General features: G+C 36.4%; 1 protein-coding gene across 3 annotated transcripts in view; it reads left to right on the top strand.

Annotated features, from left to right (window-relative positions):
- The first annotated feature begins 5,482 nt into the window (after positions 1 to 5,482).
- Positions 5,483 to 19,599, top strand: part of LOC149779096 (casein kinase II subunit beta) — a 36,053-nt gene continuing 21,936 nt past the window's right edge. The window contains exons 1-3 of one of the 3 annotated variants that reach the window (XM_089939657.1): positions 5,549 to 5,638; positions 7,552 to 7,630; positions 12,682 to 12,785. In XM_089939657.1, coding sequence (XP_089795783.1) covers positions 12,714 to 12,785 — 72 coding nt within the window. In that variant the 5' untranslated portion in view covers positions 5,549 to 5,638; positions 7,552 to 7,630; positions 12,682 to 12,713. Of the gene's footprint in view, positions 5,639 to 7,551; positions 7,631 to 12,681; positions 12,786 to 19,599 lie in introns of all 3 variants that reach the window. The other 2 variants (XM_089939654.1, XM_089939656.1) reach the window with 2 other exon arrangements.

Raw genomic sequence — 19,599 nt, 5'->3', positions numbered from 1 at the left:
TACGTTATACCTATTTATAAATGGTTTGGGGTTGGGGGTTTTTTCTTCTGACAAATGAAAATTGACAGACATAATGTAATAATCGGGACTTCGCTGCGAAAAATTTAGAGATATTACGAGATCGGGATGTAGATGAGGAAATACCCCCAAAATCGGGAGGTTTTTCTCCCGGCTTGAGAGTTGACAGGTATGAACTGTCCGGGCTTGTGGAATTTCAGTCAGGGCTTGAGTTTATTTAAGTCACCAGCCCGGGGCCTGTGCCTAAAAAATTTCTTTTAGCACTGACAAGTACAGTACATAAACTATTATATCAGACTGCAGATTCAAGTTTTGAATGTGCAACCCAAATGTGGTCTCCTTCCGTCTGCCTCGCTCGCCAATGTTTATGTTTGTATTCGAGGACTGGCTAGTATTGCGTCATGGTACCACGTGATCTGTCGTCTCATTAAAACTCGGAAAAACTCGGTAATTTACGGAATCGTGGTATCTTCCATGCAATAAAATCACTACCCGCTTACGATATTTAATTTATAAACATGACAGTCGAATTAAAATCTGTAGAGAATTACATACGTAGAAGGAAAATTTTGATTTCTAGTCTCCTTTAAGTACAAAGACGCATAGCATGCAGGCGAAAGAGTTTCACTAAATTTGCCACAAAATGACAGTCTGACGGGCTTTTCACAATAACTATCTCCCCGACGAGTTCATCAAATCATGAATATATTCTGAAAAAAACAGTTTAAAGACTGAATGCTGTCTTTCACAACTGGCATATTTTGAAATGCAACAAACTATGGTGTTAATAAAAAAGGATGACTTCAAAGTTCACAAAATGGTACATAATATTAAAATTGCCTGCACTGCAATGAAAACAAACATATACAAAATATCACATACTTACCTGCCATTCAGGAACGGTTTTGCTACTGTCTCTAGAATGAATAGATTTTGCTCTTTTTTATTTTCGATTTTACGAAATTTTTTGATTATGGCCTGGATTTATATGTGACAATAACACATGAAAATACATCGGATAGAAGAAGCTAGGGAGAAGAATGTTGACATCTGCAAATGTGTTTCTGTTTCTGTCACTGAATGTTTGAAATCCTAATGTGGGAAAAATATGAAGTCTTTCAAATGCAAATATAAAAAGGACGCTATGGAATTGAATGCTTATTTCATTGTGAGTGCAGTGAGGAGGATGTAATTGCACTTATATTCGAAATTACAGTACAATTTCGAAACGTGAAATCAAGATTGAGAACCTATGACATGGCTCATGTAATACGGATTTGCGGAACTAAGAAAGTACATTTTGAGGAAATTCAGGACGTAAAACTGTAAGTATATTTTCTTTCCATTCGTATTACCAGCTAAACAAGACAGTTTATGCTTTGTCACTAGAATGTTATTTATAAGGACATTTCTTGCGTCTACTGTATATTTTAGCCTAAATCCGAAACATTGTATCAACAAAGTTAACGCTGAATGTGCCAACGCAGCTGGTATGTGGCAGTCCACAAAACATCTGCTTTACTTCATTCTGGAACAAATTTAATCAACCAAAACGTAAAGCGCCTACTACGCGAGTGTACATGATTTGTTTACAAATTAAAGGCGCTGGCGTCTGCGTCCATTGTTTGTTTACAATAGAAAATAGTTCCTTTTATGCACGTGAATGCAATATGAATGTGTGCAATATCGTAAAATACTGACCGATTCTGACAATTTAAAGTTAACGGAGAAAAAATGAATATATATATAATAATAATAATAATAATAATAATAAAAAATAAATAAATATATATATATATATATATATATATATATATATATATATATATATATATATATATATATGTGTGTGTGTGTGTGTGTGTGTGTGTGTGTGTGTGTGTGTGTAATATCTCATGTAGACGTTTGTATCAGCGATTGTATAACACCCAACACTGCCGAGCAGCATACAACAGATATCGCTCAAGCACAATTTAATATCAGACATAAATTCGAACTTCAGTCACATGCGCAATAATATTGCTACATACTCAATACTTAATTTTGTATCGAATTTCTTTGCAGTAAGAAGGGGCTGTATACAAGGAGATTCTATCTCACCATACCTGTTTATACATTGTACTGAAATATTGTTAATATTACTGAGAGGTAATATAGATGCTAATGATATAGTAATTAATAATAAAGAACATTAAATTTACACAGTTTGCGGATGATTTAACACTTATCTTTGACAGTTCCCAGAAATCTTTATGTACTGCTCCCAATCTATTTTAATATCGTGATTCAATACTAGGTCTGAAAGTAAATCATGATAAAACCAAAATAATACAAAAAGTGGTAAAAGCTTTAGTAATTGTGTACTCCATCGCGCTTGCTGGAAATTAAATAATTTGAGGAAAATCTCCATTTAATCGAATTTACTTTTCGGAGGAACTACATGAGATGATAGATGCTAATTAACAAAAATACATTCCCAACATACAATTACTACTTAACTTGAGTACATTTGAAAATTGTAAGACAGAATTTAACACTGAAACGGAAAATTAATTACAGTATCTAGCTCCTTGTAATAAAAGTATTAAAAAAAAACAAACTCTAGAAGAAAAAAAAGACAATTTGAACTTATTCGTATACCTCATCCGTAAATGCCGACCATATCTCTCTCTCTCATGTGTGTGTGTGTGTGTGTGTGTGTGAGTCGGGCGTTTTTTAAATAGAAATAAATACAACACTTGCTGGTCGTGAGGTTTATTAACCAACAGGAATATACTGGATAAAAACCAGAAACAAAGACTCGAAATAAACAAACATTACAATTCTCTGGAAGTATGACTATCACTATAGATGCTTCCCGATGTGACCACTAGCAGACGATATTCTACCACTTTACCTGGGCGATGGGCAACCTAGCCGCTTCTCCTTTATGCGACCACCAAAACCGGCCATGTTGAACAAGGCACACTGAGGCAAAATCAAATTACATGTATACATTACAAATATAGATACTAACAGAAAGCCCGATTTGCGTTATGTTTATATATGAAGGCATATGCAAAAGCAGAATGGGTAAGGTGTTTTTAACGTGGACGCCAGAGGAAGAGGAGCTAAGGACTTTTAATATGTGGCATGGGATCTACGTTAGCGCCCCCTTCGTGCGGTTACTGCATTGTGACTGATTATTGACTCACGCACTTATTCACGACAAACACGCACCTGGGTCACATACTCTTGACATTTAGCAAATTTGTGTCTACAGCATAAAAATTCCAAGAACAATTACACAATTAGTAGCTGAACATCATGTCTTCTGAAATAAATAAAAACATTATTCAATGCATGATAGGCGTTCATAAATAAGATCAAGATATTAAAGCAACCTTGTGTGCAGGACGTCACGGGTTCGAACTCCGACTGAGTTATAATAAAGACTTAAAAATGGTACTAACAACTGCCTCGTTATGCGCTCAGCATGAAGAGGTTAGTGTTAGGACTGGTCACGACTGGTAGGCCTGGTGTCAGGATAATGTGACTGGATGGGACATGATGCTACATGTCTGCGGCATGATTCCCCAGTCCTAGACACGACTTTAAACCATCACACTGCACACATCGTAGAGATATGACTGAGAAGAAAAAAATATAAAGCTACGTTACGAATCCAAATGACACATACAAACACTAATTAGAAGCACAAAAGAAAGGCAGTGTCGAGACTAGCATTGGTCTGTGAACGACGATTTATGGGGCTCTAATTTGCGCGCTTGAAGTCCTGATTGGGTGCTTGGGGGTCCTTAAGTGACGTGTTATTCTCCAGAAAAAAGAACGCATTCTCTGACCTAGGTATCGTCGTCGTAAACGGGAATAGCCCTGTGTTACATTTCCTTTTTTTTTTTTTGGGGGGGGGGGGTACATGTTAGATACTTCCCGGAAAGTTTTTCATAGTGTCCTTGGAAAGTTGTTGGTTATCATCCTAGGAATAGTAATAGTCCACTATGGTCTCCCTCGTGCAAAGAGTACATTTTCTGCTTGGAAAGATCAGTGTCCATCAGGAATTTCTGAAGGACTGTTCATAGCACATGAAAATTAATTATTTAGCAGCGTATCATTGATTAATTGTAATTGTTTATATGAAAGTGTTCGGACTCTGCTTTGGGGCGTTAAGTCTCTTGGAACCGTTTTCGGTCGCTGTAGCACGGGGCGCTGTTGTCGGGGTGCCTTGGAATTAGATGTAAGAAGATGTGATCAGTTGACAGGTATTGATGAGGACTAATATATTTCGCGCAGTTACGCTAAGGTCTTTTGGGATACGCGTTATCCCGGTGTTTGAGTTGTATTTATATTTTCAAGGCATGAAGTGCTTCCGCTACGTTACGAAATGTAATAAGGCGAAATCATGCAGTTGTGAGGTTGTCATGTAGTTGTGAAGTTGTAATGCAAATGTGAAGTTGTGATATTTGTAGTCATGTATTAATTAGAGAAAAATTATTTGTTGTCTGGGTGCGTTGGAATTTCTAGCAGACAATGGTTCTTGTCGAGAATTCCTTGGAAATATGGGGAAAACAAGTGACTTCTAGCAGAATTCGCGCCAGGGTTGGATTCGCTCGGAAAAGATACCCCTTTGGCTTATTTCAAACGAAATGTTGATGAATTATCATTTAGAATGATCTGGACCTGCGATCCAATAAAAAAAATATTTCCAAAATATACTTTGCTCACAGCAATTTGTCCCGTTCTTATCTAACAAATGTGCAACTTTCATTATGAACATTAGTTACCTTAAAAAAGTTGAACACAATTTTAAATGTTTATATTGGATTGTCTTACATTATTGACAATACAAGTTCATATGTACACAATCAATGGTCTTTCATTATTCTCTAATTTGTTTGTTGGAGTATGTGATGCATATAGTAGGTATAATGTTGAACGTTATGCATATAGCATGTATAATGTTGACCGCTATGCATATAGCAGGTATAATCTTGAACGGTATGCATATAGCAGGTATAATGTTGACCGCTATGCATATAGCAGGTATAATGTTGAACGTTATGCATATAGCAGGTATAATGTTGAACGCTAGCGTCGACGAAATCAACACAATGCTAAAGCTTTATTTTTATCTTTTTATTTATTTCTTTTTTTTTTTTGTTCAAGTCCATAACTCTGGGAAAATGCGAGACACAACGTTTCTCGGAACCATTGTTATTAATACGATGCGGTGTATGTGCTGAACTGTCTTTACGTGAAGTTGTCCGGTGGTAGAGAAATACCATAAATCACATGGTCTTTACATATATCAATGCACCTCATTGCATGAAGTATTATTCGGTTTGAGAACTATATGAGAGAGAGAGGGAGAGAGAGACTGAGCTACCTTGTATATTGGTATCCACACGATCTCACTTATGTAATGTACAAAGCATCCGATAATGGTCCCACAAGCTAGTCCGAGGGAAAGATAACCAAGTAATAAAAAAAAGGAAATAACGCTCACTTAACGCATGCGCACGTAACTTCCTTTGCACTTCCTGTTGTACAAGACAATGAATGGAAAATTGCTTCGAAACTAGTGTAATGATCTAAATTTGCTGAAACGATATCCATAATTAACGTAAGCACGCATTACTCACTTTATTACTGTTATTATTGGCTTCACAAAGTTTCTAAAATATAAAGTTGTATTAGTATTGACGGAAGATGAGAGGGAAGGCTGATCGTCGGCTTGGGGAGTTGTATTGCTGTCCATACCCTAGCACAAGACGCAAAACTTTTGTTTGGTGTTTTACATTTCAGTAACATAAGTACGTAAGTTACATAGTGCTGATGCAATGGGAGTAAAATGCCTTGCCCAAGCCGTCTCAGGTTAGTTCGATGGTTGCATTCGAGCTAGTCCTAAAATGTAAGACGTCTTCTCTAAAAAATAAAAAATTGTTGTTGAATGACGTTTTAATGCCTAAATTAAACGGCGTTATGCATCATGTTCCTCGGTCGACTGACAGGGGAATGAGAGGCCAACATTTTTGGAACATCTGTTACTCTTGGCAGACTATATTGACACTTTTCCACAAATTAAAGTCTGCTTTAATGGGACTAAGTACTAATATTAGTATCCTTACTCGTACCTCGTGGACAGGGTACTAACATGAGCATATACGTGTTAATGGAGCAAGCCGGGTGTAATTCACACCCGGCGCTCTTTTAGCATAATAATAACACTTTAAACAAATTTCTTGCATATAATCCAATAAATTGAGTAATCCTCATATTTAATACCGGAAGTATCGAAAATCGATGTAGAAATAGTTGTAAAATCTTGTTTACCTTGTTTAGCCAATATTTTCATTTAGATTATCCGCCATGTTATTTCAAATAATGATTACTTCCGTTCTCAGCCTCGTTTGTTTGTGTGCCATATAAGGACATTGACGCCTTATTTGGAAATGTAAACAGATCATAATAAAAATTTGGCACCGTTTAGGTCAGAAATTCTGCGCATTAAGAGTTTGTTTGTTGTGGGGTTTAACGCCATTTTCAGTACATGATAGGCTATGCATGGCGGCCATTATTAATGGTGGAGGAAGAACCCAGGAAGAACCACCGACCCTCGAGAAGCTATTGACAGGCATTCTCACATACCCACATTGGCTGAATCCTAGATTCGAACCCACGCAGACAGAGGTGAGATGGTAGTGATCCGTAACGGAGAGTGCTTTAGGCCACTTGGGGGCCCCTGCATTAAAAGTAAATACGGTTTATCTGCAACTTTAATATTCCACCAAGAAGCAATTATTCACACTTGATTGATAATAATATAGCATAGAATTTCAAAAATATGGTCTGGCAAGCCTTACGTAGAAAAGGGGTCATGGCGGACAGGATAAGGTTAGAGTAACCATGCCAATTTATTTTGTCATGTAAGGGCTTAATAAATTCAAAATAAGCCAAACTTCTTTCACAACATGATTATACTTATGTAGTTGATTTGTACACTGTATGTTTTTCTGACTTTAGTGTTGATTTTTTTTGCTCCATTACATGATATGGGATCATTTCGTAGCCTCAGCCACAACAAATCAAGTTGAGGCAGCGACATCGTAACTAGGGACTAACTCAGATGTCTTTTTCCTAATGGATTCAAATTTTGACTCTTAGCAGATGGACATGTTTGTAGGTTCCGTTGACTAGATTTAGTTGGTTGAAGTTCGACGTGCTGAAAGAATGCTGAAGTAGTTTTGATTTGAAATATGTTTCTTAATGAAATCAATAAAATTATTAGGTAACTTTAATTTTAAAGATAATTATCTTTCAACCAATTTTGTCATTCTGGCTTCCATGCATTCCATCCATTCTATGGTTGGAATATACCTTGCCATTGGTTTGTATCCCCTACTGATTTAAAAGACAAAAAGCACAAATGAGAAAAAAGATGTACAGAACTTTGTTCATTTATTGATTTATACTCTCAAACCTGATTATGCCCACGTGGAACCCTAAAACTGTTAACATCTGCATGTTTCATTCCAGACGGAAGTTTTCATTGTAAAAGACGACCTGTTTGCCAGTCTTTTCCAGTGCCTATGCAAGTCCATTTTCAGGGAAAGGTGTATGTATGATTACACATGTATATACATCGAGAAAATACTGTCAGCTGCTTCCGAAATTTACAATGTCGAATGAAGCAAAGGAAAAGAGTGACAATTACGTATTTGCCTATCACATTGATTGAAGAAGCGGTGTAATTTCTAAGTAGATGTGTGCAAAGGATATAACTCTAAACTCTTAACATTATGTTTATTTATGGAATTATGTGGCAGTTACCAAATATCATGAACTTCATTACAATGATAATAATAATAATGAGGACTTTGTATAGTGCCTAATCTTTAGAAGCTCTAAGCGCTTTACAACATTAAACAACACCTATAACATAAAAAACATAATGATATTATATTACAAAAACAACATGAAATTAGAAAAACATTATAAAAAAAAACATGCTGAGAATATTTCAGGTAGGAAACATTATTAGGTCTTTAAGTTTGTTATTGCAGTCGAAATAAGTGAGTTTTGAGAGCACTCTTGAATGTGATCACTGTGTCTTTGTGTCTAAGTTCAGTGGGCAATTCATTCCCCATTTCTGGGCCCTGGTATGCAAAAGAATGTTGTCCATATGACTTTGCTTTCATAGTGGGAATAATGAGTATACGATTGTCAGAAGAGGAGCGCAAGTATCTTGCTGGTGTATACACATGGGTGAGGTTGGATAGGTATGTTGAACTAGAGTCTGACAGCGAAGTGTAGCACAGAGAACAAATTTTGTGTTTGATGTCTTAGGAAATCAACTTTCCCATACTCTATGCAACAAGGCATCATGTTAGTATGGAAAGTCCATTAAGCATGAAAGGCACACAGAAAGCCAGTGTTAGGGCCACTCTGGTCACATTCAGGTTAGAAATTATAAATCAGTGAATGAATTGACTTAGTTATGTGATCTTTTTATCACATTAAAGATTACCATTATTGAAATTGGAAGGGTGGTTAAAGACAAACAGGGAGGTATAGTCAGAATATATGTCAATAGAACTTGTAACTTTGACCACTGGGCCACCTGAGACCACAAATAAATATTGTATTATTAGTGCTTTCTTTCATGGAAATTAATGAATTTCATGACGTGGGAGGTTGTTTTTTTTCAAAAAAAAATTCTGAAGTGTTCTTACTGAAGTAAGTTTCATAAATGTCATTTGAAATTGACAGTTACATGAAATAATAATCAGATCTCGGAAACGCTTAATTACGCGTATTTGGATGCCAATTTTTGATCTGGGACACAGAAAATCACTGAGGCGGTAGTCCTTCGTACGCATATAATAAGTGTGCGGCAAATTTCAAAGACTTGCCAGCTGCTTTGTGGGAAAATGTGTTGGTCAGTTACCTGTGCTGATATTTACAATGACAGAATTCAGTGAGTGAAAGACCCCTTGATGTACATACATGTTGCCATTATAAGAGTACTTCAAAAAGAACATCATGCAATAGCGGGGCAGCAATTTCAAAGGCTTTGACTGGCGCCTGGGTGGGAAAATGTACCGATATTTACAATGATTGAATTCAGAGTCAGAAAGACCCAGAGATGTACATGTGGTCATTTATAAAAGTACATCAAATAAACAACTTTAGCTTTCATTATTGTTTTCGTTTCCGAATGTATCAGAATAAGTAGTGCTCAAGAATCAAGCCATGTTGAGACTTAGACAAAATGCCATTCGTAAATTTGGATAAGTATGTTGGGGTTAAATGGCAAACTTACGAAGATTGTAACGAGATTCGGAAGAGTGCTAAAGCTGCTAGAATTGATAGTTTGGATAGGACAGTAGCTAAGTGTAAGAAAGTGTGTGATGCCTAGCTTAGTGTTTGGAATAAATCCTTACTTGGATCGACAAAATTCAGTATCACTCTGATAGACGAACAAGAGCTATTTAAGAGGTACAGTGACTGACCATACTTTTTTTTAAATGCCCCTCGCCTTAGCCCGGTTAGTTCTAGTGTTTGTAGTGAAATGTATTCATCAATAGATAGTAGCTATGCCAAGTTTTGATATCAGTTACATTGACAAACTCCTGCCCATTCACAAGCATATGTTTTGATAGCTGATTAACCATTAACCCTTTTTCGAGTAAGGTAGCAACTATCAATTTCCTGCATGATATCCTTTGATGATAAAACATGCATGTTTTTTTTAAATCAGAATCGGTGATCTGGATATATATTAACTGAATCTTGTACACTATTTCATCATAAAATTACTTTGAAACAGTGGGCCCTACGGGAAATAGTGGCGGACTTCGCTAAGTCTGGGGTGTACCAGTTTATTAGATTGTTTTCGTACATCTTCGGGCAAATATTTTCAGAAAAATATACAAATTATTGAATGCAAAGCCAAGGTATTATTTTATTCAAGATTTAACTTTAAACTGCAAATTATGTAGGTCAGAAACGTAGAGGATAATGCTGTGTTGTGGAATTCGCAAGATGCGCTTTAAGGGCTAAGCTGTTTTCCGACTTGACATGTATTTGCAAAAATACAGGGAAAAAACAGCAAATCAGATAATATTTAACCATTGCCTAAAATTACTACAAGGACGTAGACAAATAAATAAACCATAAATTTGCAATCCTGTTAATGGACTGTTGTAATGAAGCTATATTAAAGTGAGTGATTACATTACAGAAACCTCTCCATCTAAAAATAGATGCACTCACGGCAGTGTTGATTCTGTAGGAAAGTAGGGACTGCATCTTTTGATGGTGGGACTCCTATTTTTACCAAACTGGGAGTCCTGTACTCCTTGTTTTAAAATCCTAGCGAGTTCTCTGATAATAATAATAATATTACAGATTTCCCATTGGTCTTGGAGTCATGGAATTTCTGACAGTGGATTTTACCAAATTGATAACTGGTAATTTCAGGAAGTGCTGAACACCGATTAGATAAACTTGTTTTATACACAACACTGTTACGATGAATAAATGGTTTCATTTCATATAACAAGTAGTTCTTGAGTTTGATGAAATGGCACTGGAAATGTTTTGGAACCGTGATGGAATTTGGTTTTGTTACGTCTGCAGGAACCCTGAATAAAGTTGTTATTGTTGTTGTTGTGGGGTTTTAACGCCATTTTTCAGCACACGCTAGGCTATACATGGCAGCCAGTATTAATGGTGGAGGAAGAACCCGGAAAACCCCAGAAAGAACCACCGACCCACGAGAAGCTACTGGCAAGCTTTCTCACATGCCCACATTGGCTGAATCTTAGACTCGAACCGCCACAGACAGAGGTGAGATGGCAGTGATCCATAACGAAGAGCACTTTAGACCACTTGGCCACTCGGGGCCCCCCTGAATAAAGTAATTGTAATAATAAAAATGAAAAGTATTTGTTGTAGTGGCATCAGAAGATGCAGTACTAACAGTAGCACTAGTTCATTGCTGTATTGCTCTCACAGACCTGCCAACCCTCACAATTTTGGGGTGAATTTTACGGCTATCATTTCAACAGTCTCTAACTGTAACCATATACAGTCTAGTTATCAAGGGAGTTCTATTACATGACGTTAAATATCCAAATAAGTATGATAGCTGTCTGTAAGAGAAATAGGGAAGATTTTAGAAATAAGTCTTGTACATGCCATATATATTTGTACTTAATGTTGCTGTTGTGTATTTGACATGAAAGAAAACTGATATCAATGAGGGTCATACTACCAGGCAAAGTAGGCAACTACGTCACCTAAAAAATGAAAACTTCACCTTTTTCTGTTATAAAAGTGAAAACAACTTCACCCTTGCCATTTTTTAATTATGTACTTAATATTACTTTTGTGAATTTGCCATAAAGATTCATATCGGTGTTTAAAAAAATCTGATAGCCTGATGCCCAGGGACCCTATGATTTCAAATCAGGCTCCACCAATATTCTACGTGAGGAGCACATTGGGTTTGTCAGAGTAATCTAATTTTCTGAAGGAACTTTGAAATGCAGAAATTAATTTTCAAGATGTTGAAATAGTAGATAAATAATATGTATGCAGCATACCCACATGAAGATCATCAGCTCATCATGTTTTTGTCAAAAGCTGTAAATTTTGCAAACAAAGTTATGCATGTGACCTGTGAATAGATTACTCTTGTTAGTACTCACAGGGTTTTAACATACATATGACTTTAAATACCAGAACCTTTCTATTGGGTACAGGAATTGTTCCAGCAGTCAATGCAACCAGTTCAGTGAATCATGGCCACATATTGGGCATATGGCTGTTGTGTGTACACGACAAGCTGTTGATTACTTTATTGTTATAATCTGTAGACTTAGGCCCAATGCAGGATGTTTTATAAGGTATCGTAAGTATGAAGGGATAAAATGTCATATCGGCTCTTGAGTCTTTGATTAATTATTGGTCGTCCATCTGCAAAGTTGAGACAAAAGGAAAAAAACAGACCAAAAATGATTTAGGATAAAGCACTTCAGAAAGTATTTTTGAATTCTTTAATGGTCTTGTTTACTTGCTATTGCATTGTTCGAGAGGTTTCAAGTTAAAATGTAATCAATAATAATTCTGCCATCCCATGTTCACTCTTACAAGGGTGTAATGAAACACAGATTAAACATATTAAGCAGCACTTATGAACAGCATCAAAAGTGTTAACATCAACTGTATAAACCATGACACATTTAAGATGCTAATGAAAATAAACACTACTGATGCACCAAGTAAGAAGGGCATTGTTAGAGAAATTAGACAATTGCTGACCTCATGACCTATAGGAAATATAGCTTCATGTGAAATCTTTCTGAGCTACAGTTAATATGCAAGTGAATTTAATATTATTTTTTGTCTTTTCATATTTGAAGTGTGACAGTTGCAATGTTTTGTTTAAAATAATAATAAAAAAGGGTAAATTTTGGGCATATGGTATTTGGAATCAGGGCTTGTGGAATTTGAGTCTTGGTTTGTGCTCTTTTAAATGTCACCAGCCCAGGGCCTGTTTCAAACTTTTTAATTATTTGAGAACTGCATATTACTAAAAATATGTCTGATTACACCCAAACTTGGTAACAAAGGTTGCATTACAAGCATTATCTTTTTCAGTTCAATCAGAGAGAGAATCCCAGCTGGCAGACATGAGTAGTTCAGAAGAAGTTTCCTGGATCTCCTGGTTTTGTGGATTGAGAGGAAATGAATTTTTCTGTGAGGTAATATAGCTCATGGTATTAGCACATCTTTTAGGTCTGTGTGTTCCAGCATAATGCTTAGGGTTGGTCAGTCATATTGTTATTATGTTTTATTGTTTTATCACTGGGCAATAGTCTTTCGGAGGAAATCAGCAGATCCCTAGTTTCTCAGTACTCTAGCATAGCTGCTATGGCCTAATACACATGAAATTCAGGTTTGAAACGTGATGTCAGCAAAGAATATGGTGAAGACATGTTGTCATTGTTTTGATGGAGTTGGCTTCAGCATTCAGATTTTGCATTTGATCCATTCTTTTGTTGCTATTGGATGTACTGGCATAAAACTCTGGGCTTAGTCATGCTGCAGGCTGCTACTCACCACAGGCAAAAGTAGATCACAGTTATCTACATTTCACACTCCATTCTATTTTTGGATTTACCTCAATCCCTCTGGCTATTATATCTACAGCAGTGAAGCTTGATGGGTCTGTTCATCTTGGAGGGTATTACTCGCCATGTGTAAATGTAGGTTGTAATGACATACTATTTTTTATCTCCAGTGTTTAATTTTTTGTATTTAGCTGTATTTCTGACATTATTATCTGTACAGTTGTGGGTGTTTCATTTTCGAGGGTAAAATTCACCACAGGCAAAAGTAGCCTGCAATGACCTTATCTTTATGCTTTAGCAATTTTTCAAGGGTTGTACTGTAAATTAGTGAATATAACATGCGTCAAAGTATAACACATACTCATTTATTACCCACAACTTTTCTATTGTGTGGAAAAAAACAGATTCCCATATACATTCATAACCTGCAGGTTTTCATAAGGAATAGTAGGTGACCAGAATCTTTGTTGGTTTCTTTTCATCTGGTGCCTTAAGCATAGCTGCCAACCCTCACGAATTTGGTGTGAATTTCACGACTTTTTCAGCGATTCACGGATTCACGCCATAAGACAAAAATTCACGAATTTTCCGATCCTCAATTATTTTAAATCTTTAATAAAATAACCGATTTTCCGTTAAGCGCTAGTCGTGATATTCGCAGTTGCCGAAATGGTCCGGTACCGCTGGTCACTATATTAGTAGATCTACAGCCGATTAGTACAGTTGGCCCGGTCGCAAGCATTTTAGCCTATTTTAATCTGTATGTATAAGAGTAGTTTTACAAGTGCTTTTGAGAGAAACTAGGGCCTAACCGGAAATTTGCTCCGCGCATGCGTCAAAACACTGATTCGAGTTACCGTTCAGCATCGTTCAGCATCGCATTAAGATTTTGAAAATGTCTTCACCACCAAGGAAAAAGAAATGTATTACTCAAAAAGTGAAGTTTAATTTGGAATATATCAAAAATTGGCCATGCATTCTGCCATTAAACATTGATATTCATTCATGCTTTTTGCACTCAGTGTGCCATCGCAGAGACGATGTGAGGAAGAATGTCGGTTGCAAGAAACACGTAGAAGTTGGTGAAATTAAGAATTCGCAGATTTCAGCTCTGGAATATTTTAAACCATTGGCGGAAGACCGCAGGCTACCAATGCTTAAGCATTATTTGTGAGTTTTCTTGTGTCGAACACAATCTACCTTTATCAACTGGAGAACATGCTAAACATTTGTTCTGACATATGTTCCTGGACTCGAAAATCGCTTCCAAATTTTCCTGTGGAAGAACCAAAAATGCTGCAGCTCCTGTGCATTCTTCACAGCAACAGTGATAGCGAAAGAGTATTTTCTTTAGTGAGAAAAAAAAAGGACAGACTTTAGGACCTCCTTAGCGGCAGAAAATTTGTGAACAATTTTAGTCCCCAAGTTCTACCAGCAGGCAAGAAGTCGGAACTGTTTAGAAAACAAACTTACAATCAAGCAGTTGAGGAAGTTCAAGTCTGCCACAGTATCATGTCTTAATAAATAAATATTTCTGCATATATGTAGTGTTTTATTTTTATTTTGCGAACTTGATATAGCGTAGTATTGATGGTCGGAGTAGTCAGAGTGGATGGAGTTATTGTCATGGTATTTTTCACGAATTTGTGTCCAAATTCACGACTTTTTATCCCTATTTTCACTAATTGTGAGCCTGGAAGGTTGGCAGCTATGCTTAAGTGGTTAGAGCGTCCACCTTGGATGCGGCAGTTCGCAGGTTCGAACCCCAGCTGAGTTATACCAAAGACTTATGAAAATGGTAGTTGTAGCTGCCTCGCGGGCGCTCAGCATTAAGAGATTAATATTAGGACTGGTCAGCCTGGTGTCAGGATAATGTGACTGGGTGGGACATAATGCTGAATGTCTGTGGCATGATGCCCTATTGCTAGACACCATAGTGATATGACTGAAAAATTGTTGAAGTTACATTAAAAATCTAAATTACACAGACAACCACACACATGCTTCTTTTATAAATAGTACAAATTACTTGGGTATGGTGAATCATCGTTTCTGTTACATTGTACTCAATAGATTTCAAACTGAAGAATCAGTTGACCCTTGGGCTCAAAATCTCAAGAGTGAAAATGGAAATCTCAATAGTCAAAACTTAAATTTCGAGAGTCGATTCTTTTGGACACTCATAAGCCCATAGCTGTGATTCCCTGTTATTGGTGGAAGCAAATGATGTTTAAGATATCTTGTCTCATGCTGAATAATGAGAAATACTTGTATCTTATTTTGTAGGAAACATACAATCTTATTTTTGTAAATGTGTTTCTCTTTCTGTGTTATTGTGTGTATATTTGGTATATGAAACAGACATAAGATAACTGTATACTTTATTATATTTTCAACTTCTTAACATAGTCTTTTATCAAGTGCTCAAATCATTTTATATGCAAAAGTATGCCCATGCAGCTACGAAGGTTAAAATTAAAATGTAAAGGTTGTACATCAAGGAAGTGTCAGTACACTTTTCCACTTGTCCTTAAATTTTCTAAAAGGTTTCAGAGATTGACTCTCTTTCTCCTTGTCCTCAGAGCTGACATTATCTTTCTGTTTTTTTTGGAGTTTGATGGTCAGAAAATTCATCACAGGCAGGTTGTTTCCAAGACTATTAAAGAAAATATACTTCTTTGCGCAATTGTGATCTTCAAGTTAAGATGTATGCACTGAGTGTTATGTCCATTCAGTATTTGTTAAATGTTTTGTTGATTGAAAAAAATTAATCGCCAATGAAACACAATCCCACACTGAAAACTGGCTTAGCAAGACGCCTTATATTCCCATTTTGTCTACCTGGTTATAAATTATAGCACAATCAAGCAAATGCAGATCTTTTATAAGAAATAATTCCAGTGAAGTCATAAATGATTCCAAATTTTTAAATATTCCCCAAATGAAGCAAATTGCCAATAAAAATAATTTAAGTTGGTCCACTTACCCTGTGAACCAGCATTGCAAGCTGCCATAATGATATACTCCATTTCTGACCAGTTGATTATAAGTTTATGTCCAAACATACCAGCGGTGCTATTTTGATCAAAAAGCAGTCTGTTCATGTCATAATTGTTTCCTTTTCCTCTATTATTAACTTCAAACATAATCTCAAAACAATTCAACCTAATTCAGTTCCTCCTCAGTGAATTGTTAGCTCCACCCAGTTCATATATATCTTCCATTGGTGCACTATCATTGGCTGTCAAGGTATAAACTGTTGTTGAGTAGGTGTCAGTCAGTACCTTCGAAAGTAAATTTGTTATGTTTAGTAAGAAACTAAGCTGGAGGTGAATCAAGGGTAATTAAGATTGATGCTCCAACCCAAATCTACATGCATGAAAGACACGCACATTGAAATTTCCATACGTCAGAAATAGGTCATATTTAAGTTCCATGCATAAAATCTCCAAGGGCACGTGTCTATTGAAAAACTTGTGTTACCACTAAATCCTAAACTGCCTGAATTTCAATGCATATGCTCTGTTTAATACAGTGCTGTACAGCCCGTGGGCCGCATGTGGCCTGCGGGCTGATTTTAAATGGCCTGCCAGAGCTCGAGCAGCTATATAGTTATTGCTTTTCAGTTTTCTGCTGCGGCCCTCGGCTTCAAGAAAAACATTTTTCAGTGGCCCATGGTGGCAAAAAGGTTGCATAACACTGGTTTAATAGGACATACTGCAGCAGAGATGTTTCAGTCAAACTGGGTCAATTCAAAATTAGTTTCGTCACCTTGAGCCATCTCAACTATTCCACGATGACACCACATGCTTAAATGCAAGAGCAAAGCTGCGCCTGTTCCTTCAGAATCAATAAAATAATTGGCTACCCATAAATAATGGACAGATGGCATGAACTTCACACCTTCCAATTTTACAATAAACAATGTACTGGTAGTCATTTAGGGTATGGCAGCTTGGACAAGAATAACACTGGCTACTGTTCACAGTGGAATCTGTAAATATGAAATTCTACCAGAATTCAACTCATACAGCTGTCAATCTGACTACGACAGTGAATCATACACAACATCACAGGTCTCAACCATCAGTTAGGCAAGCCTTGCCGAGTTTATGAATGGTTTTCAATACAGCATGTTGAAATTTAACAAAATTGTTATCACTCATTTATTAATATTATTGACATTGTTATACTGTGCCATAGAAGTTTATATTATAAAATTATATCTGTGGCAGTTTAAGATTTTAGTAAACACACCAACATTGCCACTCTTCGTAAATTAGTAAGTTATTAAATAGAACGTGCTGATGTTATAATGTTGTATCTTGTCTTGTTATTTTATTGGCTTGAAAATTTTTAGCTGAAATGTAAAAGATAACTCATTTACTATTTTGAACTTGGTGCATTGTTTGATATAGGAAAAGAATCTTTAAAAATATTACCTCATCATGGTAATATGAATAAAAATCAAATCGTAAAACAAATGGACATATATACATATATTCCCTGTGTGGGGGTGATAGGGAAAAACTTGGATAACTCGTATGTTATATTGACAGTTTATGGTAAAATATGCCATTGTTGATCAGGTGAGACTAAGCATTCCATGGATTTCTTGTTTTATGGAGTCTTGCTGACATCCCTATTTTTGAGGTGGTGACCTTTTTGACATTCTTCAGATTGGACCTGCCTGACAGATAAATGTTTTAATACTAGGATGAATGATGTTATTGGTAATGTGCAATGACCTACCACATGTATCCACCAATGTTTTCCTTAAGGAAGTGTCAAGAGGTCAGTTGCAGTTGTACTGTAGCTGCTGTCTTCAATGTTTCCGAACAGGCCAAGTGTCTCAATGGGCAGACCAAGACAGTTGGCTGCAGTGTCGTTTGGTGTGTAGAAAATAAATGAATTTGAAATCCCAGTCAGTCAGTTGTTTAGATTCAGGATCTATCCTTGGGATTAATTCAAATGAAAAAGTCACACTATGTCTTTTCATTTTCTTCCATTTTGTTGAGAATTTAAAATTTAGTAATTGTCTTAATTGCTTTGAGGTGCCAGCTATCTCTCCCAAATATTAAATGCTATAATTAGATTATGAAGTCAATTCATACATCCCTCGTCATTTTAAAGAGCAATCTCAAAAGTTGTTTTTCAGTGGTCATATGCTTCATAATAAACCTTTGTGCACATTACACTTGAAAACGTATGAATGCATTTGCAATGAATTTGTGAAATTGGATATTTTTGGCACAAATGCAGGCATCGTGCATGTAGTCATTTTTCATCAGTTACTTGAGAGGTTTTACAAACAACTTTGCAGACCTAAAATGAGAAAAATGTACTATTTCGATAATGTTTACAACTCATTCTTAATAGAGTGTCAAACAAGATGTTGTAAATTCCACATTTTAATCACCCTTTTCATTTCCCTGTATATTGCTGTATGCTGCAGGCAAGAAAGACACACACACACTCACATGACTCCATGCAGTTAAGATCACTGCTCCGGTGGCCAAGTGGTTAGAGCGTCCGCCTTGGATGCAGGAGGTCGTAGATTCGATCCCTGGCTGAGTCATACCAAAAACTTACAGAAATGGTACTAACAGCTTCCTCGCTTGGCACTCAGCATTATGAGGTTAGTGTTAGGACTGGTCGACCTGGTGTCAGGATAATGTGACTGGGTGGGACATCACTATAAACTGCCACACTGCAGACATCATAGCGATATGACAAAAAAATTGTTAAAGCTGCATTAAAAATTCAAATCATACACACACACAGTTAAGATCAAATCCTTCCAGTCCAACCTATGTGTCAGTCTTCCATCTCCACTATAAAATGACTTTTTTGGCACCTGAAAGAATGTCATCCCAACAAAGAACATCATCATACCTTGGCAAGGCAAAGATTGATGTTTCAAAATCGAAAAAGATTCCCCATTTGTTAAATGTCATCTTAGCTTCTAAAACAACCCAGAATTGTGTTTGCTTGGCATCAGGAGAAAAATTCATAAGCAAATCCTTCCTGCTTCAGTGCTTCCTACCATGAACTCCTTTCAGACTATTAAATCTGAACACTGATGGTTCAAAAGACTGCAAAAATGCTGCTATAGCCCTTTTTAGTGGTAATTACACATTAAAATATTGTTAACCTGATGATGAAGCAGTTCTTTTCAGCTAAGATCAAGGAAGTCAGTCTTATCTTCAGTTAGTCAAAATTCATTTTATCTTTCCTGACTCTCTTCAGTACTTAAGTTTGAAAACCCTTTTAAGAAATACTTGAATCAAATACATAAAATTATCTACATCTCATCATATAATTTTATGTTGGTTACCTGGTTATGTGCACATCAGAGATAACAAAAAAGCATGCTGCACTGCCAAAGCAGCCTTATCTCTCGACCTTCTGATTTTAAAATACACTATATTGATTTTAAACCTTG

The sequence above is a fragment of the Sinohyriopsis cumingii genome, chromosome 17 (genome assembly GCF_028554795.1).
Source record: "Sinohyriopsis cumingii isolate HCF-2022 chromosome 17, ASM2855479v2, whole genome shotgun sequence".
Classification (NCBI taxonomy): Eukaryota; Metazoa; Mollusca; class Bivalvia; order Unionida; family Unionidae; genus Sinohyriopsis; species Sinohyriopsis cumingii.
The sequence above is the reverse complement of the archived record's forward strand: the minus strand, read 5'-3'. Positions and strand labels throughout refer to the sequence as shown.